The sequence below is a fragment of the Hyperoodon ampullatus genome (genome assembly GCF_949752795.1).
Source record: "Hyperoodon ampullatus genome assembly, chromosome: 4".
Lineage (NCBI taxonomy): Eukaryota > Metazoa > Chordata > Mammalia > Artiodactyla > Ziphiidae > Hyperoodon > Hyperoodon ampullatus.
Genome location: NC_136917.1, coordinates 16949446 through 16968793, shown reverse-complemented (window position 1 = coordinate 16968793; position 19348 = coordinate 16949446). Strand labels below are relative to the sequence as shown.

The 19348-nt window shown below is 51.5% G+C and overlaps 1 protein-coding gene across 1 annotated transcript in view; it reads right to left on the bottom strand.

The window, feature by feature from the left end:
* The window catches only part of ERGIC1 (endoplasmic reticulum-golgi intermediate compartment 1), a gene marked incomplete at its 5' end in the record, with an annotated part of 68220 nt that overhangs the window by 1930 nt on the left and 46942 nt on the right, over positions 1 to 19348 (bottom strand). The window contains 4 exons of the mRNA XM_079701419.1: positions 9207 to 9329; positions 11859 to 11959; positions 16106 to 16166; positions 18678 to 18706. Of these exons, the coding sequence (XP_079557545.1) occupies positions 9207 to 9329; positions 11859 to 11959; positions 16106 to 16166; positions 18678 to 18706 (314 nt within the window). The remainder of the gene's footprint in view (positions 1 to 9206; positions 9330 to 11858; positions 11960 to 16105; positions 16167 to 18677; positions 18707 to 19348) is intronic.

Genomic DNA, 19348 nt, shown 5'->3' with positions numbered 1-19348 from the left:
ACGTAAATGACCACAGGTCTCAGAAGAAGCCAATCTGGGCAGCCCCGGAGGGCCCCTGAGGCCGCCCTAGAGGTCCCATCGGAGGACTCTGGGAGACAGCAGTGCCATACTGGGTCCTCTGGTGCCAAGCGAACAGGCCAGGAGACACAGCAGAGGCAAGAAGGAAGTGTGAATCGAACCGGCGTTTATTTTTAAAATTATATTTCCAAGAGATGAGCTAAGCGGAGGCCTGTGAGGCCCCAGACAGACAGAGCAGGTCTGTACGGATAGGCTGTAAGTAGAGCAGCTGGCATTCCAGTAATAACAGCCCAAGAAACCAGAGCAACCCCCCAGAGAGAGAGGAGGATGGGGGGCGCTGGGGGGATTATTATGAAGTGTTTTCAGTGGGCAAGGCCTCTCCCCGCCGGCCTCAGAGCATGACGCAGAGCTACTTTTCAAGGAGGGTGACGGCAGGGGAGCCGGGTTATTTTGGTAGAGTGGATCAGATGATGGGCGATTTTATACCGCAAAATGCTTTTAGAGCTTGGATCAGAGGATAGGAAAATGTGACTTAAGTGCAATGGAGCAAATAATAAAAAAATAAAAAATAACCACACACACACACATATCTATATTCATCTACATGCTTTGGAACCTGCGTGTGCCTATGATTCACATACACCTGGCACCCAAACTGAAGCCTCCGTTCACTGGGCAGGCCTGGAACAGGAGACACAACACATTCATTGAGGTACATGAGAAAACACAGAGCTGTGGGGAAACTGAGGCCCTGGGACCATGCAAGGCGCCAGGTAGCTGACCCTGTCTGAGTTACTTACAGGGTGCCTAAGGCTAAGGGGCTCTTCAGGAAGCTACTGTGTGTGTCTACTGACATCACCCAATGCAGCTGCATGTCCCCCATTATTCTACGTCTATTCAAGGTGCTGGTCACTGGTCAATGGAGGGGGAATTCTGGCATATTCAGTGGGGCGGCGCGGGACTCCTCAAAAGCTGAGAGAAATCTAGCAGCCAGCTTGATGCTGCCACAACCCCCTGTTTTATTTTGCCTTTGGCGTGCCTGACCTGCTCACATCTGCAGATGGTGACTGGTGTGAGGTGAAGCAGGGGTCGTGAGGAGAGGGTCCTGGGGTGCTCCCAGGCTGTGGCGTGCCCTGGATTTTGACAGATGGTAGCCACAGAAACTCCCAGCACCAGGAGGCTGCCACATCTGGACTCATCCCAGAAGGTGGTCAGTTGTGGCCATCCCTTATCCCGAGAAGGTCACGGTTTCTACGTTCTGAAACGCAGGGAAATAAATGTAGCCACAAGGTTGCACCAGAGGGTATGTCTCTGTCTTTGGACTCAGGCTCTACCTTGGTGGTGGCAAGATCACAGGCTTCACCACATTTGGATGTTGGGGGCTGGGGGTGGGGGATGACCAACCACAGATGTTGGGAGGCTGATAGGGATCTTGAGAAGAGATAAAGAAAGGCCTGGTGGAAGGGAGGATGGTGACTTGGCATCTCCCTGGCCTGGGAGGAAAGGGCCCAAGATGAATATAAATGAATAAAAAGGAAAACGGAGCGAATCATGCCCACGACACTTGGTTTCCTTGCGTGTTGCTCTGTATGCAGAAGAGCTAGGAGAACCGGGCCTCCATGGTGTGCAGAGACCAGGAGGCGTGAACCTCCTCAGGGTGCACGGCCAAGGTGGGGTGTGAAGACTGGGGAGCCCACAGTGGCCTTCCTGGCTGTGGCAGCAGGAAGAGCTTGGAATTCAGAAGCCAAGTCGTGGCTGTCGCTTTCTAACTCTGGACTTGGGAGAGCCTTCCTGGGCCTCAGTTATTTGATCTGCAAAATGGGAAAACTGTCCCTACTTTGCCAACTGTCATGCTGCAGGCAATGCCTCTGGAGTGCCTAGCACTTAGTAGGTGCTCAGTAAATGGTACCTAATCTCATCTTCCAGGTGACTGGAAGGCTCCAACCTTCTTGCTAAGACCTGAGATTTTCTAAACCTCTCTGAGACCCACTCTAAGGAGAACAATGGGTAAAATATCACTTATTCCCCAGACCAGGCCTTTGGGTCTCAATTTCCATTCTCTACCTGGCTCTTTAAGAAGAGGACAAGCCATTCATGGAAGGACAGGATGGCAAGGGTGTCCCAGGCACCACAGGCAGATTCTTTACAGCTGCTCAGGTCCCAAGCCCTCCGAGGGCCCATTCTACAGAGGGACTAGCTGAGGCCCAGACAGGTGGGTTTGTCATAAGAACATCCCTGGGGGCAAAGCACCTCAGGCCAGAGGTTGTTTCCAGTCTTCGGCCAGGCAGGGAGCGACCCCTCCCCCCCAGTCCCCTACCCCAACCCTACTGCTTAAAGCTCGCTTTCCCGACTGCCCCAGGGAGAGAAGAAAGCAGAAGAGCCCGACCCACAGCAGGCTCAGGACATGTTCACTGAGTCAAGGAGTGTGTGTGCATGAGTGAGTGGGAAAGAACCGACAGAAGAGTCGGTGAGGGAGTGAGGGAGTGAATGAACGAACGAACATCTTAGAAAAGGAGTAGAATTCCACGCCCCAGGCAGGGGGCAAAGGTGACTCACACAAGGGGTGTCAGCCCAGGAGCTGGGGGTGTGGAGGTGACTCAGGATGCTGGGCCCTCTTCCATGGCTCCCTGAGCCTCAGTTTCCCAACTTTTACAAATGGGAAGGCTAATCCTCACCCCTCAGGACTGCCCCGGGATTGCCCGTGTTACACATCAACCCTTGAATGCCTGTTCCCTTGGTCCCTGGCTGCTGCTACGCTCTTGCATCTCCCAGCTTTGAGGCAGGGGGACAACTTCCAGGGGAGAGGGTGGAGGACAGGAGAGCAGGGCCACTGAGTCAGGAGGGGCCATCACAGCCGGGACCTGCAACCCTGCTCTGGTCAGCAGCCGCAGCTCCAGAAATGAAGACAAGGGCCATTTGATATGCGGGCCCCAGTGAGTCGGGGAGAAGCACATAACTTTGCTTTCATCAGAAGTCATCAATAATGCCCCTCTGTTCTTACGGCGAGGCTTCCTCCCTGCGGCTCCCCCAGCTTCCCGACCTTCCACTGTGGGGAGAATGAAGTCAGCTCGTCTACCTTGAAAGGAAGGTGTGTGTGTGCTCCCCTGACATTTTAATCATGGCTCTTGACTCCTTATAATATGGAGAGGACAAGTTCCAACCACACCAGCTGGAGGACTGAATCCCTCTGTGTTCCACCAGGCTCTGGAGTAAACATTCCTGGGGGCGGATACCAGCTCTGCGACCCTGGCCGGGAAAACCAGTTGACCTCTCAGAGCCTCAGTTTCTCTCATCTGTGAGATGGGGTCCACTATGAGGCCCTGTCTAGCTGCCTGATGTACCACCGTTAAGTGCCCGGGCACTGCTCGCTCACTCTCCTCGTCCAGTCGGCCTTGCTTGAAAAGCTTGTGCAAAAGGCACAGTGTGAGGAAATAAATAATGAATCGGAATCCCATCAGATGCCAGCGGCGGCAGACAGGCTGGAGCCTTGGATGAGAACACCGGGGCTGTGGCTGGGCAGAGGTGGAGGCTGTCGTGGAAGGGAAGCTGATGACTGGGCCTGGGAGAGGTGGGGAGGTGGGGAGGAGAGGGTGTGGTGGTCTCCAGTCAGTGGTGTCACGCCTGCCAGACTGCCCACTTGCACCCTTTAATCCAGGAGCCTGGGTGCGGGGCCGGGGGAGAGTGGAGGCCTTTCCCTGCCATTTTTACAGTGGCTGCAGCTGCAAAATACCCACCGCCTCCTCTGAAAAAACCACCTCGGTGCAGCATCTACTATGTGCCAGGCCTGAGATGGCACTCGCTTCTGCCTCCTCATTCATTCTTTGCGAGTAGAAGGGCAAATGGGGTGCGCTCCATTTCACAGGTGAGGAAACAGGCTCAGAGAGGGACCCACTTGTTGAAGGTCACACAGCTACCAAGTAGGCAAGGCTGACGAGCATCCAGGTCTGGGAGGCTGCAAAGGGCTTGCTTTTTCCTGTCCCTCCACCCTGCTTCTCCCCCACCTGAAGGCTCCCCTCAGTTCCCACCTGCATGCCTGGATGGCTTCTTTATATTTTGTTTTCTCGGCTCTCTTAAGTCTTACATATCAAATGTCCTAAAGGTAAAGGGTCTCCCTCAGGGAAGTTTATGAAGTAAGACGCTGTGTGGCTGTAAAAATAAGTGTAGTTTATAAAATGGAGCCCATGCCTTTCTAATATTCCTTATTCGTCTCAGAACCTGCCCTAGAAAAGCAAGTACCAGCAGTTCCTGTTCCAACTGTGATATCGGTGTCCATACTCAGTTGGAGCAATCAGTCCCTGGTACACAACCTTCTGGAAGAACTAGCTTTGCTCAAACGTCCGGAAGGACCAGAACAGAAGTGTTTTTTTAACATACACATTTCCAGGCCTGAATAACAGGGCAGCTAATTTGGGTTCTGTTCTGCTCCTCAGATAATAGAATTGTCTTGTGGGGAGTGGACCAGGGTGTACACCCTCCATGTGTCTGCTCACTGTTTCACACCCACTTATCACCTGCCCGGGCTATGCCAGGTCTGGAGAACAGAGGTGACTGAGAGCCAGCCCTCGTTCCTGGAGCTCACAGTCCTGGGAAGAGAGACACACCGAGGAAAGCCCAAGTAGGAGAGAATGGAGGGTCTGAAGCAGCTGTTGTATCAGTCCAGCTACCAAGCTGGTCTTTTCCCAACTCACACAGTCTCAGACATAAACCCTTCTCAGTTCTAAGTTTGTCTCCTTTCAGTTTTTTGTTTTTGTTTTTAACCATCCTATGTGCCCCCCACTCCACACACCTGCTGCCTTTTGTCAATGGAAAATCTTCGCAGGTGCCCAAACAGATGAGTGAAAGGTAATCAGATAAGGGCAGGAAAACCTGCGCACCGCACCACCAGCCAACCAGTCTTAAAGATGGACAGTTTGCTTTTTTTTATGGTTTGCATGGGCGTGACTGTGGTTTTATCACACATGCTCATAATATTGCCTTGTTTCCTGCTATAATATTTCTTCTTGATTCCCAGGACAGAAGTCACTGTATCAAATGATCCTGGTGTTCTATCAAGGGCTCCATGGCTTCTGGGAGCTCTGTTGTTGGAACATCCTTGAGAGCCTTTGTTTTGGAAAATGAAGGCTCCCAAACTGGTGATGGGAGGATATGGCAGAGGCAAGTCTGGGGGTCAAGTCTCAGCCTTGACTTTATTGGCTGTGAGATCTTGGAAGAGTTTCTTTACCTCTCTGGGCCTCAATTAATTCATATCTAAAACAGGAATGATATCATCTACCTTGGAGCGTTCCTGGGAGGGTTAAAGGAGAGGACTGTAAAATTACCTGGCACCTAGTAGATGCTTAATAAGTGCAGCTATATGATCACTTCTTTAAGCAGCTATCCCTTGTGTATTTCTAAGCACCTACATCCAGGCCAAGTCCTGTGCCGGATGCTAGGGACACAGAGGTGAGTCAGGCCTGGAGCTCATCATAATCAGGCCTGGCAACTATGAAATGCAATCTAAACTTTGGGGGATTATTTCACTGGCAAGGAGCACCTCGAGGGCAGGGATGATGTTTAACTCAGCTATCCCTGTTATCCAAAGGGGGCATGTCATCATCATCAGCTGCTACTTTTTCGTGGACAAAAAATGTCATGGCCATACTGACCCAATTTGGTACTTGGTGACTTCTGGTTGCTCCCCCCAAATAGAATAAGACACACACAAGGAAAGTGATGTGACACCTCCAAAGCCACCCAATCTGTCACCACCACCCACTTGAAGGTCATCTCCAAAAAGGGGCTTCAGCAAGTGGCAGGGGTAGGGGACAAATGTGCATGTGTGGGAGGGGGCACTTTGAAAGGGATCCCTTTCATGTTGTTAAACACCATCTGTTTTATTCTCTCAGTGGTGGAATTTTCTGGAACAGCACGAAGTGGAGGTCTGAGCAAGGTGCCCTGGGTGTCCAGAGAGGAGTGCGGGCAGCCTGCTGGAGGCTTCCAGGAGGAGGGCGTCCCCTCTGTTCAGGCAGGGCATGAAAAAAAGGTCCTTTCCAGACCATAAGAGCCTGGAAGGGGCAGCCCCGACTAAGCCAGGTACTTGTTACTTAGAATGCCTCTCTCCTCCACACCCATTCCCCCGCCCCTGGCTGCACCCACCCCTCATTCCAGCCCACCCACAGCTGCCGCCGCAGCCCTGCGGCCGCCACTTGACAACATCCTGGCCTAAGCCCCCTCTTCAGCAGCCCCTCTGAGGAGCTATTTGCAGAGGCCCCCAATGCACACAAGTGTTTGATTTCATAAAGAGAGAAAGAGAAGTCACAGCAGGTGCCTCCACTTCCATCCCACCTCCACCCTGCCTGGCGAGGGCTCCCGGGGGTCTTTGTGTTTGTGTGTCTGTGTGCAAGCGTCATCCCCACATCTGCCGCCCTGTGACAGGGGCCTCTGAAGCTCCACAATGATGCCATCTGCCAGGGACAGCCGGCTGGCTCACTCTGGGCTGACCCCACGGTTGTCATGGTAACCAAAATGGCAGCATGGGGCCTTCAGAAAAACCACCAGGCTAATGATGTCAGGAGGTTCCCAGCAGCACGGCCCCCACTCAGGTGGAGGTGGGCAGGGCTGGGGTGCAGGAGGGGCTGGTGGCCAAAGGAAGGAGGAGAAGGCCTCTGGGTGATGTAGGACGGGCTCCTCCCCTGGGATTTTTGGGACCTCCAGCTCTCAGAATTCCTTCCCCATTGAAAGAAGCCACATGGCCTTCACAAGACACGCTATGTTGGGCACCCTGGCGTGTACTATTCCCTTTGCTAAGACCCTCTCTCCCTCACTCACCAGTCTAAGAAACGTCTCCTCACCCTTCAAGCCCCATCTTGGGGTTTCCTTCTCTGAACCTTCCAAACAGAAGGGAGTCTGCCACTGGGGTACCTGGTGCACAGCTCCATCGGAGCCCCTGCTGGATGGGACTGCAGTTCTGTGGGCTCGCCCATCTCCCCCACCAGCTGGGGAGCAGCTTAAGAGCGGGGATTGCATCTAACTCGCTATCCCTGCTGCATAGCACAGGGCCTGGCGCATGGTAAAGTTTAGCAAACATTTAGCAAATAAATGAAGTCGCTTCATTTCTCAGCCACTTGCCAAGGGATCTCAACACTCAGAGCCTCAGCTGTCTGGAATGCAGGGGAAACTGGAAGGGGGCCATGAAGATCCTTCCCGACCCTATACTGAGGTGTGGGCACAGGGGTTTCTCTGCCACCATCAAGGCCGCAGACCCCAGGGCCTCTGAGATGCAGACCACGCCCACACAGAGGTACCTCCTTGTGTCTTCACTTCTGTCCAATTTCGGGTATGCAGTAAGAGTACTGGCTGAGAATCAGCGCCAAGACCCATTTAGTGTGCTACCCTGTGGGGCCTTGGGTAGAATCACTTGCTCACAGATTCCCTGATTTGGAGGCAAAGGGTTAATATGTGTCCCTCCAAAGTGGCTGACCCCATTTACACCAGATAGTATACACAGGTCCCCTTGCTTTGCATCCTCCCAATCTTTACAGTGGCAGGTCTTTAATTTCTGCCAATCTGATAGGATTGAATTGGGTTGTTTTGAATCTCATTCCTCCAATTTCTAGTAAACTTGGGCATCTTTCCACTGCCAGTGTGGTCTCTTCTGTCAATGGTCAAGTCCTTACCTATTTTCTTTTTGGTCACTTTTTCTTACTGATTTGTAGAAAATTTTATTTTAATATATAAATTCTGAAGCATACTTCTTCCTTATATGTGTGGCAAATATCTTCTCCCAATCTGTGTCTGGTGTTTTAGCTTTATGTTAGGTGCCCTTTGTCGATCAGAAGTTTCAAATTTTTATGGAGTCAGAGAACAGTAAAAGGCCACTTTCAGGCTCATATAAGCACCAAATTTTGACACCCTTTGTATCCACATGGCTTTCTATAATTTCAGAGCTTCCCTTTCGTAATCTGCTTTGAGTCCCACGAGGCCCTGGGAGGTAGGAAAAGTGAGGACTGTTATTCCTATTTCATCAATTATAAGATGGAGACCTTGTAGTGGACATCTAGCCTTTTGGCCGCCTAGCATCCAGTCTTTCCTCTTCTGGTAACTGGCCTCTGATTTTTCTCTTGGGGAACCCCACCCCCTCGTAATCTTTGTCCTTGCAGTCTGGGTGGGGCTGGCCAACTGGAGCACACCATTCATTCTCCAGGCCACAAGGATAGCATGGGACCTGAGCCAGGCCAATGACAGTGCCATTCTATCCAAAACTTGGGGTAGGATTACTGAGAAAGAGGTACTTTCTACTGGTAAACTTTATGTGAAAATGAAGCCAGTACAGAGGAGAGCAGGATGAAGACAGACCTATTCCAGACATTTGTACCAGGATCTGGCCATACCTGAAGCCCACTTATCCTTCAAGCCAGCTTGATGCGGGGTCCTGTCTCTTCTGTAACAGAGTCCTAATACAGACCTAGTCAGAGCAGGAAATGAAAGAGCCAAGACTGGACACCTAATTCTGAATCATTATTAAAAGTATGAAGAGGTAGAAAAGCAATTTCTAAACCTAAGAGGGAGGGAAAATCACCTCATCTCTTCCACCTTCACTGACTCTGGCTTACCGAATTTCTCCAGGCCTCTTGGTTGCAGCAGGGCACTGTGACCTGGCTGTTATGACCCCAAGGACATTTTCAATGGGAAGCCAGGATAGTACTTGATAGAAATAGTCAGCATCAAAGGAAACTGACATCAGCTTGAAGCTGCGTCACAGAAGATTGCACTTGGTGGAGACGAGGCAAAAAAGAAAAAAGAGAACAGGCAGGAAGGAAAGAAAGAAAAAAACCTGACAATATCAGCAGCTAGAGTTAGAAAATAAACACGGAAAAAAATGAGTGAAATCTTCACTGTAAAACTTACACAGAAAAGGATAAGCCCTGCTAAGAATAACTTCCATAAAAATAAAAACTGGAGAAAATCAGGAACATCTAACTGAGCCATATTAAGATGGAATTGCTTAAGGAACGATTGAGTGGCATTCCCATCTGGAAAAGAGTTTCTTGATGAAATGCCATCGATATTGATGTGCTTCTGATGACATTTCTAAACATCCTAGAGGTCCCAGCCTTGTGTGGACAGGCTGAGCCCCTAGCCCTGTGGGCTGCATCCCGCTTCTTGGAGAACCGGTTGGGATGCTCACAGCAGGCACCCCGCCCACTCACCGTGGTGATGAACCTGTACAGAGGCTGCCGTCTCTCCGTGTACTTGACCGTGATGGGGCTTAGGTCATAGCGGAACCAGATGGCGGGGATGATGCGGCCAGTGTGGCTGTAGGCGACGTACTCCTGGGGTGGAAGAAGAGCGAACAGGGGTTGGAGATGTGAGACTCAGGCTCAAACCCTGTCGCATGGGGGATGGGGAGGATGGGTGGCAGAGGGTCCCCAGAAACCCACAAGAACGGGCTCTTCTCCCTCCCTCCCCCTGCAGAGCCAGGCTCCACGGACCCCTCCTCTCACACCCTTCCCCCCAGTAACTCTGCCGTCAGCATCTGGATGGCCACCATTCACTGGGAGCATTTTGGACCCTTTGGGCTGCTTGGAAATGGACTGCATGACCTTGGAAGCAGCACCAGAATCAAAATAGGAGAGCAGGGCTGTCAAAGGACAAGTGTGAGTGGGCTCAGTCTGAGTAAAGGCCTATTTCTCCCTTCAACTCCTGGGCCATGCAGAATCCATTTGTTTATTCAGTGATAGTTCACTGAGCACCTCTCCTGTGTGCTGGCCCCTTGCTGGTTGCTGGGGACCCTGAGGGGAGTACGCCCTGCCCCATCCCCAGAGGGACCCACAGTCTGGAGAAGAAAGCATGTAAAAATATGTGCAATACTGCAGCACCATGAACGAATGGCCCAATCTCCCCAGAGGTGCCTGGACAGCTTGGCAAGGAGGGGACAGTCCTCATGACATCCTGAGGGGTGTGTGCGTGCGTGTGTGTGTGAGAGAGAGAGATGTGGGGAGTAAGCATCTTCAAAGAAGGAACACACAGAACTGGAAAGTCAGAGGGCATAGCCCCACCACAAGCCTTCCTCAGAAGGCACTGGCTGGGACTCCAAGGATGCCAAGGGGCTGAATTAACAGTGCATCCACTTCAGGATGCTGAACACCTCTCGGTTAGTCTCATCTGTCCTCAGCAACTGGAGACCAGACTTCAGCCCCAACCCCAAATGCTAAGGCCCAAGCCCTGCAGCTTCTTTAAGGACAGCCCTGAAACTTGCCCCCTCTGTTGGATTGCCACTGGCCCCGATGGGTGCAGCCTCACGCGCTCACAGTGCAGGCCAGGGCTGAGGCCGCAGAGAGAGCTGAGCAAGCTGTCCTGGCTGCTGGGCCTTTGCCAAAGCCTCAAGGGAAGGAGCCTTGGGCAAAACAAGATCAGCTTTCCCCAGGGAGAGCTCATGGGGCAGGGTGACTGTCTGGGTCACAGCCCAGAGCTGAGGGACAGAGGAAAATAATAAAAAAATAGCAGCAGTAGGTACCATTTGCCAAAGCCTTCTTTGTAGGTTCGGTGGTTTTAAAAACACTGCCTCATCTGACACCGACCTTATGAGGTGGGCACCATCCCCGTTTTACAAATGAGTAAACTGAGGCACAGAGCGGTTATGTGACTTGTCCCAGGTGACAGAGCTAGTGAGTGACCGAGCCAGGTTTGAAACGGAAGTTTGCTCCACAGCCCACACTCTTTCTGTTCACACTGCCTCCACTTTCTCCCATTTGTCAGATGCTGTCAGCACTTGAGGGTTCCAGTGAGATGCCCTCCAAGAAACAGGACCCCTCTGCCTCGGAGAGTTACACCAGAGCATCAGTGCAGGTGGAGGAGAGTAGAGGGACCCCAAGTCACCCAAGAGAGAGTAGCTCCCAGCCTGGCAGACTCAGAGGCCCCTGGTCCAGACTGAACAGGTGATGTGATCAAGAGACCAGGTTTTGGAGCTGGAGGAGAAGCTGGTTCTAATCCCCATTCAGCCATGTTATAGCTCCAGGACCACCTCTCAGTGCCTCAGTGGCCAAATCTGTAAAATGGGGACAATAATAGTCCCAATGTCAGAGCTGTCTTGATGACTGAAAAAGATGATGGAGGTAGAGAGCTTAGCATAATGTGCAGCCCATGGTAAGTAATCCATAAATGATAGCTACTACGCTTACTATTATTATTATTAGAGCCAAACAATATATCACCTTAAGGGGTCTGGGCAGTCCTGGAACAGAAAAAGAAGGAGAGTCCTGGTGTAAAGGGGTCTATTGGGGGTGCCTCAACCAATGGGCTTCAAGCATTCATGTCCCATGGCAGGGTCATTTCCAGGGAGACTGAGGCTGTCTTGGCTTGAAACCACTGTCTGTCACCCCATTCTGCTGGCTCTGACTGTGCTTTGCTTCCCACCAAGGCCTGCCTGCATCTCCGTGAATTTGAGTATTGAGGTCCTGGGACATACCTGTTAACCAACAGCCATCTGGTGTAATTCCAGAGCCTAATGATTCTGGATAACGAGCTTGTGCCCCACGAGCCAGAGCATCTGTCGTGTGCTAACCAATCAGGGTCCCGTGCCTGAATGATCGGGGCCAGATACAGGGCGGTGGAGATGTCTGCAAGCCTTAGACCTTTGGGACAGGCCACCTGCCTGCTCTTTCTCCAACAAATCACACCCTATGTCCCGGTTCAATTTCTTCCCCTTGACTCTGAGACTGGCCTCCCATCTTTACCCAGGGTAGATCACCCCTCCAGGAAAGGCCCGTTGAAGGGAATCAGAGGAGATCGCGCCCAGACACTTGTCACCGCGGCTCTCAGCCAGCAGAGGGCGCGATTGCACGCAGCTGCCACCCGTGTACCTTGTTGGCCACCGTGTACTGATAAGAGTACCGCTGCTTGCCACTCTTGTCCTCGTAAACCGTGGGCACGATCTTCAAGATGTAGTCGTGGGAGGCGAGGGCTGCGGGAAGGACACAGCAGCATGAGGCAGGGGGACGGGTACTGCCCGGCCGGCAGCTCGTTTCAACCCTAAACCTGCTTGCCATTGCGGGGTGTGGGGAGGTTCTCAGTCTGCACAGTTTCACCACCAAACGACCCCTCTTCATTTCTCCCTTTGGGCACCAGGAATTGAAAGACTCCATCGGTCAGGATCTTTACTCCTGCACTGTATATAATGTTAAATTCTAGTAACAACCTTAATGTCCATCAACAGGGCAGCTGCTGAGGAGGGGGTGAGGAAGTGTTCACTCTCCAAGGGGGTATCATTGAGTGCAAAGAACTAAGTTAGGGACCAGGGTGAATAACATGTGTCCATGTATTGGGGGCAGGGAAGACTCACTCCTCTACCTGCGTGAAGAATTTTCTGAAAAGATGCCCAAGAAACTATTAGCGGCTTTAGCCTCTGGTGGGGGGCGGGATAGGAGGCAGGATTTGATAAAGGTCACATTTTGTTGTGCACCCTCTCATCCTGTTTGAATATTGTTACTTTTGGAAAAAACTGGGTTCAAGTTTTAAAAAAGAATCCACCAACCAGAAAAACTGCACCTATCTATAATGACTGATTAATTTATGTCCCCATTTTCAATTAATGGGAGATTAGTTCTTCCTCCACGTGGTCCTGTCATATTCCACTGTAACTCTTACCCCTTCCCCACTGGATGGGGGAGGCTGTGGAGGGCAGGGACTGAGCCTTACTCATCTCTGTGTCCCTAGAACCCTGCGCAAGGCCTGGTACGAAGTGGACAGTGGCAAATGCCTATTGAATGAATGAATGGATGGAGGGCTGACTGGACAGAGGCATGAATAGAAGAACAGATGAATCAGCTTCTGATAAGCATGAGGTAACCGGAATCAAACACTAGGCTGATAGAATGCTGGCCCAAAGCTGCTAAATAGCATCCCGGGAAAGGTGATATTCCCTTGGGCCTTCTGGGATGCTGGGAGAAGCTCACAGACCCCTCTATTGTTGCCTTCTAGAATCTCGGGTCAGGGACCACGCAGCTAAACAACACAGAAATTCAGGCTTGTGGGCTCTAATCCTGGTCTCCTGGCTGAGTCAGTCCTGAGTCCTTGGACTCATCTTCTGTGAAAGGGTAGGGGATGTAGATGGTGTTCACAGCCTCTTCCTGCCAACACTGTGTCTTGGTAAGGAAAGGGCGGTGTTTCTTGAACCCTCTTGAGACCTGACTCCTCTGAAAACCTGGGAAAAGTCCTGCAGCCTCAGGGCTAAGCCCACGAAGACCCCAACATCCCTCTGCTCAACCCCGCTGGTACTCAGATTTCAGGAGCACTAGGGCCATCCAGGATTTAAAAGGCAGACACCCAGGCCTCACCCCAAGAGTTCTGTTCAGTGGGTCTGGGGTGGGGCTCAGAATCTGCATTTTAAGCCAGGAGCACAGAGACCACACTTGAAATACGGAGTTCCAAATGCCCATGGCCCTGCGTTAAAAACCTGAAGGAACGAGAGAGTGAATGCCTTATGAAAATCACACCTGTAATAGTTCTGTTCAAATTTGTAAAACACACAGATGACTGTAAAGAAAAAAAATATCACCCACAAAGCCACCTTCCACAGAAAATTGGAGATTCGCATTCTCATGTATACACTGCTAGACTTCTATTCATACTTATATTTCTATTTCCCTAAATATAAATATAAAACTGGATCATACTGAACCTTCTTCTGAGAACTGAACACCACGGACGCTGTTTCAGGTCTAAGATACAGCGTAAGGTCTACAGCATTGGTTTTATCCATCGCCATATCCCCTTGCACAGAGCCTGGCACATAGCAGGTGCTCAATAGCTGCTTGCTGCCTGAACACCAGTGAGGTTCTGACACATCACGGTCACTGCACTCATCCCCCAGCAAGGCCATGCACAGTGTGCTCAACCAGGCCCCTGGGACCAGACACTGACGCTGTGGCTCATTTTCACTCTTATAAACAATTACCTAAATGACCATTATTTTCCTAAATCCTTGCACACTCTCTTATTTGTTTCCTTAGCTTACTCTCCTCTAAGTAGAATTGATGACTCAAAGGCAATGACCAGTTTTAAGGCCTTTGGTACAATAGAGTCACTGCCAGTATCTTCAAACAGAGTGGTCTGTGCTAGGAAGAAAAACAGGTGTGTTGCTAGGCATGGGGGTTACTGTACAAAAGGTGGTCAGGGAGGGTCTCTCTGAGGTGGTGGCATTTGAGCTGAGACCTGAATGACAAGAAGCAGCCCCCCATGGGGGACCTGGGAGCAGAGGGACAAGCGGCGGGGACGGGGTGGGGGGGTACCAGGCTTGAGAGCTGAGGAAATGAGAGCCCGCTCTACCCCGGCTGTCTGGTGCATCTCATGCAACTCTCTTTCCACTGAAGCCAGCCTGAGATGGCTTTCGTCAGTAGCCCGGGAGCAGGAAAGGTTTTCTGCCCACACCCTCCATCAGCTTGCACACCCTGGGGCCTTCCTAGCTTGATCTTCTTCCAATATCAGGCAGCTGAGAGGTCCAGGCTAACTGCAAGCAGGTGGGGACAGGCCCCTTGGGACAACACGCTGCCCGCACACAGAACCACGATGAACACCCCACCATAAGAAGAATCGTCTCCCTCCAGTGAAAACCAGGGGGCGCAGTGACACACTGACACACTGCGGGAAGCAGCATGAGTGGGTACGGACCCAGCTGGGAAGCAATACGGTAAATGTAAAGCAAGTCTTGTAAATATCAGAGGCGTTACTGCAATGGTGAAAAGGTAGAAACCACAGACATTTTCCATGAAAAGACAGTGCCTTAAAGCACAGCAGAGCTGCTAGATGGGCAACCGTGCCTCCATTACCAGTGGAAAAACTGTACACGAATTGTGGTTATGATATAACACCAGGCACAAAAATCAGAAGGTAAGCTGCTTGGAAAAAATGACTTCTGCTCACGGGCAAGGATTCCCAGGGACACGGAGAAATGAGAAGCTTGATTTGTTGGGGCAGGTCATGGAGGATAGTTCTATTTTGCTTGGATTATCCCAATTCCATTCCATGCTTAGACTGGTAGAGAGGACAGGCACACCTCGTTTCATTGCTTCACTTTATTGCCCGTCAAAGACACTGTGTTTTGTTTTTTTGTTTTTTTTTTTACAAATTGAAGGTTTGTGGTAACCCTGTGTTGTCAGATGATGGTTAGCATTTTTTAGCAATAAAGTATTTTTAAATTAAGGTATTTACATTGTTTTTAAAGACAATGCTACTGCACACTAAATAGACTTCAGTGTAGTATAAACATAAATTTCCTATGTACTGGAAAACCAAAAAATTCATGTGATTTGTTTTATTGCAGTATTCACTGAGGTGGCCTGGAACTGATCCCATAATGTCTCCGAGGTCTGCCTGTGAATGTATTTTAAGAAATGATTAAGGACATATGGGTGAAAAGGTGAGCTCAGGTGAGGAAATAAGAAAAGTCTTGGTAACCTGTCCTACAGGACACAGTGGGTGGATCCGCTTGAGCAGACAGACCTCCCAGGCCCATTCCGTGCAAGGCCCCATGTGCGTCTGCACAGGTGTGCAGGTATGTGTGCTCTTCTGCAGGTCTGTAAAGACGTGGCCTGCTCTTGAATCTGGGCCAAGGTGCCAGGGAGCCCAGCGGGGAGGAGGCTCAGGGAGGGGCCATCCGTGGGTGGGAGGGGCTGAAGCAGGAGGAGGGGTGGGGTGGGGGGCAGCCCAGGTGGCCAGATCTGGCTGAGCCACCCACAGCCCTGTTCTCACGGTGCCACTTGGGGCCAGGATGAATTCTGGCTCGGTCACCACTCCCTGTGGGATCTAGGGTGATTATCTCAACTGACCACAATTATGTGGCAGTAACGAAAATAATCATGATAACATCCAGTATTCATGGAGCAGTGATGATGTGCCTAGGCCTGCCACAACAAGTCACTTTTCTTCCCTTCTCTGTGAGACGGGGATAATTCCACTTCCTCACAGGCTAGCTGTGGGAATGAAGCATTAGCAGGTTGGCTTACAGCGAGGGCTCGGCAAACGTTCCCTCCCTCTCCACCCCGCTCCCTCCCTGCTGCACTGGGAATCTTGGGGCAGAAAGCTGTTCCCAGTGTGGGTACAGGGTACATACGGTTGGAGGTGAGTCTGTCTGCTCCCCCGAGAGCGTTGAAAGCTCCGTGGACGTTCTGGACCTGTGGAGAAGCACAGTGAGGGACTGAACCCAGGATGCTACCACCTCTAGGCTCGGTCCTGGCTGTGGGAGAATGGCCAGGTGCAACCTGGTCTAGGGACCTTACCCGTGTGTAAAACGGGGATCCCGCATGGTCTGTCTCGTAGAGACGTCGTGGAGAGCAAGATACAGACGCGGCAGAGGCCTGACACATGGTAGGCACTAGTTTGCTTCCCGTCTTGAGCACTTACTATGAGACACTCAGTCCTGGGTACTTAGCGTCATCTCATTTAATGCCCCTAGTGATGGACCATGGGCCCATTTTACAGAAGAGCAAACCAAAGCTTGGAGAAGCACCAAAGTTTGTCCAGCATCTCACAACTGGTAAGTGGCTGAACTGAACTCTGAATTCAGGTCTGTCTGACCTTAAGCCTACATGGAATGGCTCTTTCCATTAAGGCACACAGAAAACTCAAGCAAAGGCAGAGCTGGGTCTCAGCATGCTCCTCCTGAGACCCCCACAGCCCTCTGCAAGAGGACCCAGGGCTGCTGGCCTCCGACCCTGTCTGCTGTGGGGAACATACAGCAGTTGTGAAGACACTCCTCCTCACGGCAGCCGGCCCAGCTGTGTCCCCCGGGCAGGGGCTGAAGGCCACGTCCCACCTCTCCTCTGAGAACAACGGGAAACCAGGTCAGCCTCAAGGAGAATCTAAAGCAGGACAAAGTATGCCCGATACATGGAGCATGTCATCATGGGCATGGTTAACAGGGGCTGCTGGGGTAGGCATCCTGGAGGGCTTCCTGGGGGAAGTAACACTGACACCAAGATTTGTAGGAACGTGGGAAGTTAATCACGCCAGTAGCTCATGCAAACACATGAGTCTGGAGACTGAGAAACAGAGCCCGTGGAGCCCTAGAGAGGAAGGGGGTTAGGAGTGGAAAGGGAAGAGGTCAGAGAGGTAGGAGGGGACAGGCTCCTGCAGCGAGGGCCGCTCCAGGAACAGTGGGTGACCTGACCCTGATCCTGGTCTCAGGTCGCTGATGTTTATCGAGCACTTAACAGAACTGCGCACTCTTAAGAAGCTCAGAGGAAAGCTTGTCCATTGCTGCCTCGGGATTGACTATCTGAAGGCTTGGTTTCTAACCCAAGAGGACAGTGGCTGTAGAGGCAAGAGGGCTAGAATAGTCCCTCACATCGCTGCATGTCAGGGTTTTATCTGACATTCATTTGTATGATTATCTGATTCATTTCTGTCCTCCCCTCTAGACTATACAATACTTCACGTGGGCAGGGACCACGCTCATCCTCACCGATATGTGCAAGACCTGGCACATAGTAGGTGCTCAATAATTACCTGTTGAATGGATGATGGATGGAGAGATAAATCCTCAGCTAAGTGTTCTACATCTTTAAAAAATCCTATTTCCGCCATAAGGGCCAAGCAGAAGGCTATCACTGTCCTGTTCTATGGCAGCAGACGGCAATGCAAGGCTGCCCTGCTCGTCCTCCCTTCTCCTCCTGACCCCTGGCCTTGGCTGTAGCCCTTTCCTCACCTCCCTACCTGCAGCCTTGCCTCACGGCCGGTCTTCCACATGGCAGGTGGGTGCTCTTTCTATGACACCCACCTGCCTGGGTCAGCCCCCACCTTCTTAAACCTATCGTGGGTCTCTCGCTCCACCTAAAACTCTGCCCCGCCCCCAGATGGACTCTGCTGAGCCCTCTCTGCTGACTCTGATGAGCCTCTGGCATCTCATGTACAGAACATCATTCTGATGGTCATGGACGCTTGCTGATCCATTTTTTCTGAAAGTGACCTTGAGGGTCTTTTCTATGAAAATGACGGGTTGGATGTGCGAGAGTGGGTCCTCTAGGAGAGGGGTGATATGCAAGACTTCCCTGTCCTGTGCTTGGCCAAATTCTTCTCACCCTTTAGCGCGTGGCTTAGATGTCACCTCCTCAGGGAAGCCCTCCCTGACCTCCCAGGCTTGGGGGTACCCCGCCCCCACCTCCACATCACTGTCCCGAATCCTATGCTTCTCTTGTCCCTTGGAACTATGTTTATTTACATTTAATCTCTTCTTCCCTTGAGGGCAAGAATCCTGTATAGTTTATCCACCGCTGTTACCCCAGAGCCTTGCACAGAGCCTGGCGCAGAGCAGAAATTTTGAGGGGGTCTAATGAATCCATGAACCTATGAGGCACAGTCAAAGAAGACCCGGGGCCAGACACACCTGGTTTTCAAGCTATATGACTCTGGGCAAGTTACTGAACTTCTCTGACCCTGTTTCTTCCTCAGGTAAAATAAATGCCACCCAGCATCCTTCAGGGAGTTCTTGTGAGGGTTAAACAAAGGGTCATCTAAACACTGCTCTCTAGGTGAGAAAGTGCAGGCTTCAGTGCAGGCTGAAGAGGTCGAAAGTTCCCATGAGGAAGGATTGTGGATTTGGCAGTGCTGCCAGTGAGTTGCACGGCCCTGGGTCGTGACTCTGGTCTCAGTCTCCCCATGTGCACACTGGGGTTCACAGTGCCTACCTCCCCGGCTATGTCGAGGATCTGCTGAGCTGGTGGGTTGCAAAGGCAACTGGGGTGCTGCCCAGCGCTCATATATAGAGGGCCCTCGGCCCTCCACCTGCCTGTGGCTTGTCAGCTCCCGTCCCACTGGGGTGGTAAGCACCCCACGTCTGTCTCTCCCATGGCCGTGTGAGCCCCTGTGGGCCGGAAGCATCTTACCCTGCAGGGCCTGGTGCAGAATGAGAGCACAGAGGACAACTACAATGGCCATAGCTCATTTCACTGACCGGTTACTCTGTGCCAGGCAATTGTGCTAAGAGTTTCACGTGCATTAATTCATTTTATCTTCACTACAATTCTATGAGGCAGGTACAATTGTTGTCCCCATTTTACAGATGAGATAACTGAGGCTTAGCAAGACTAAATAATTTCTCCAATGTCAGACAACTAGTAAGTGGTGGAGCCAGGATTTGAACCCAGCAAGGCAGGCTGGGGAACGTCCACACAGCAGTCCCTTGGATGGAGAGACGGGAGGTGTGCATGTGAAGCCTGTGTGAATTCACCTGCAGGAAGTGAGTCCACAGTCCCAGGGCAGGCCATGCTTCACTGAGTGTGTAGACAGCAAGTCTGGCCCAGGGAGACTGGGCCTTCTCTGTTCCCAAGCACCGTCTCCCGGAGGAAATTCTCTGGGG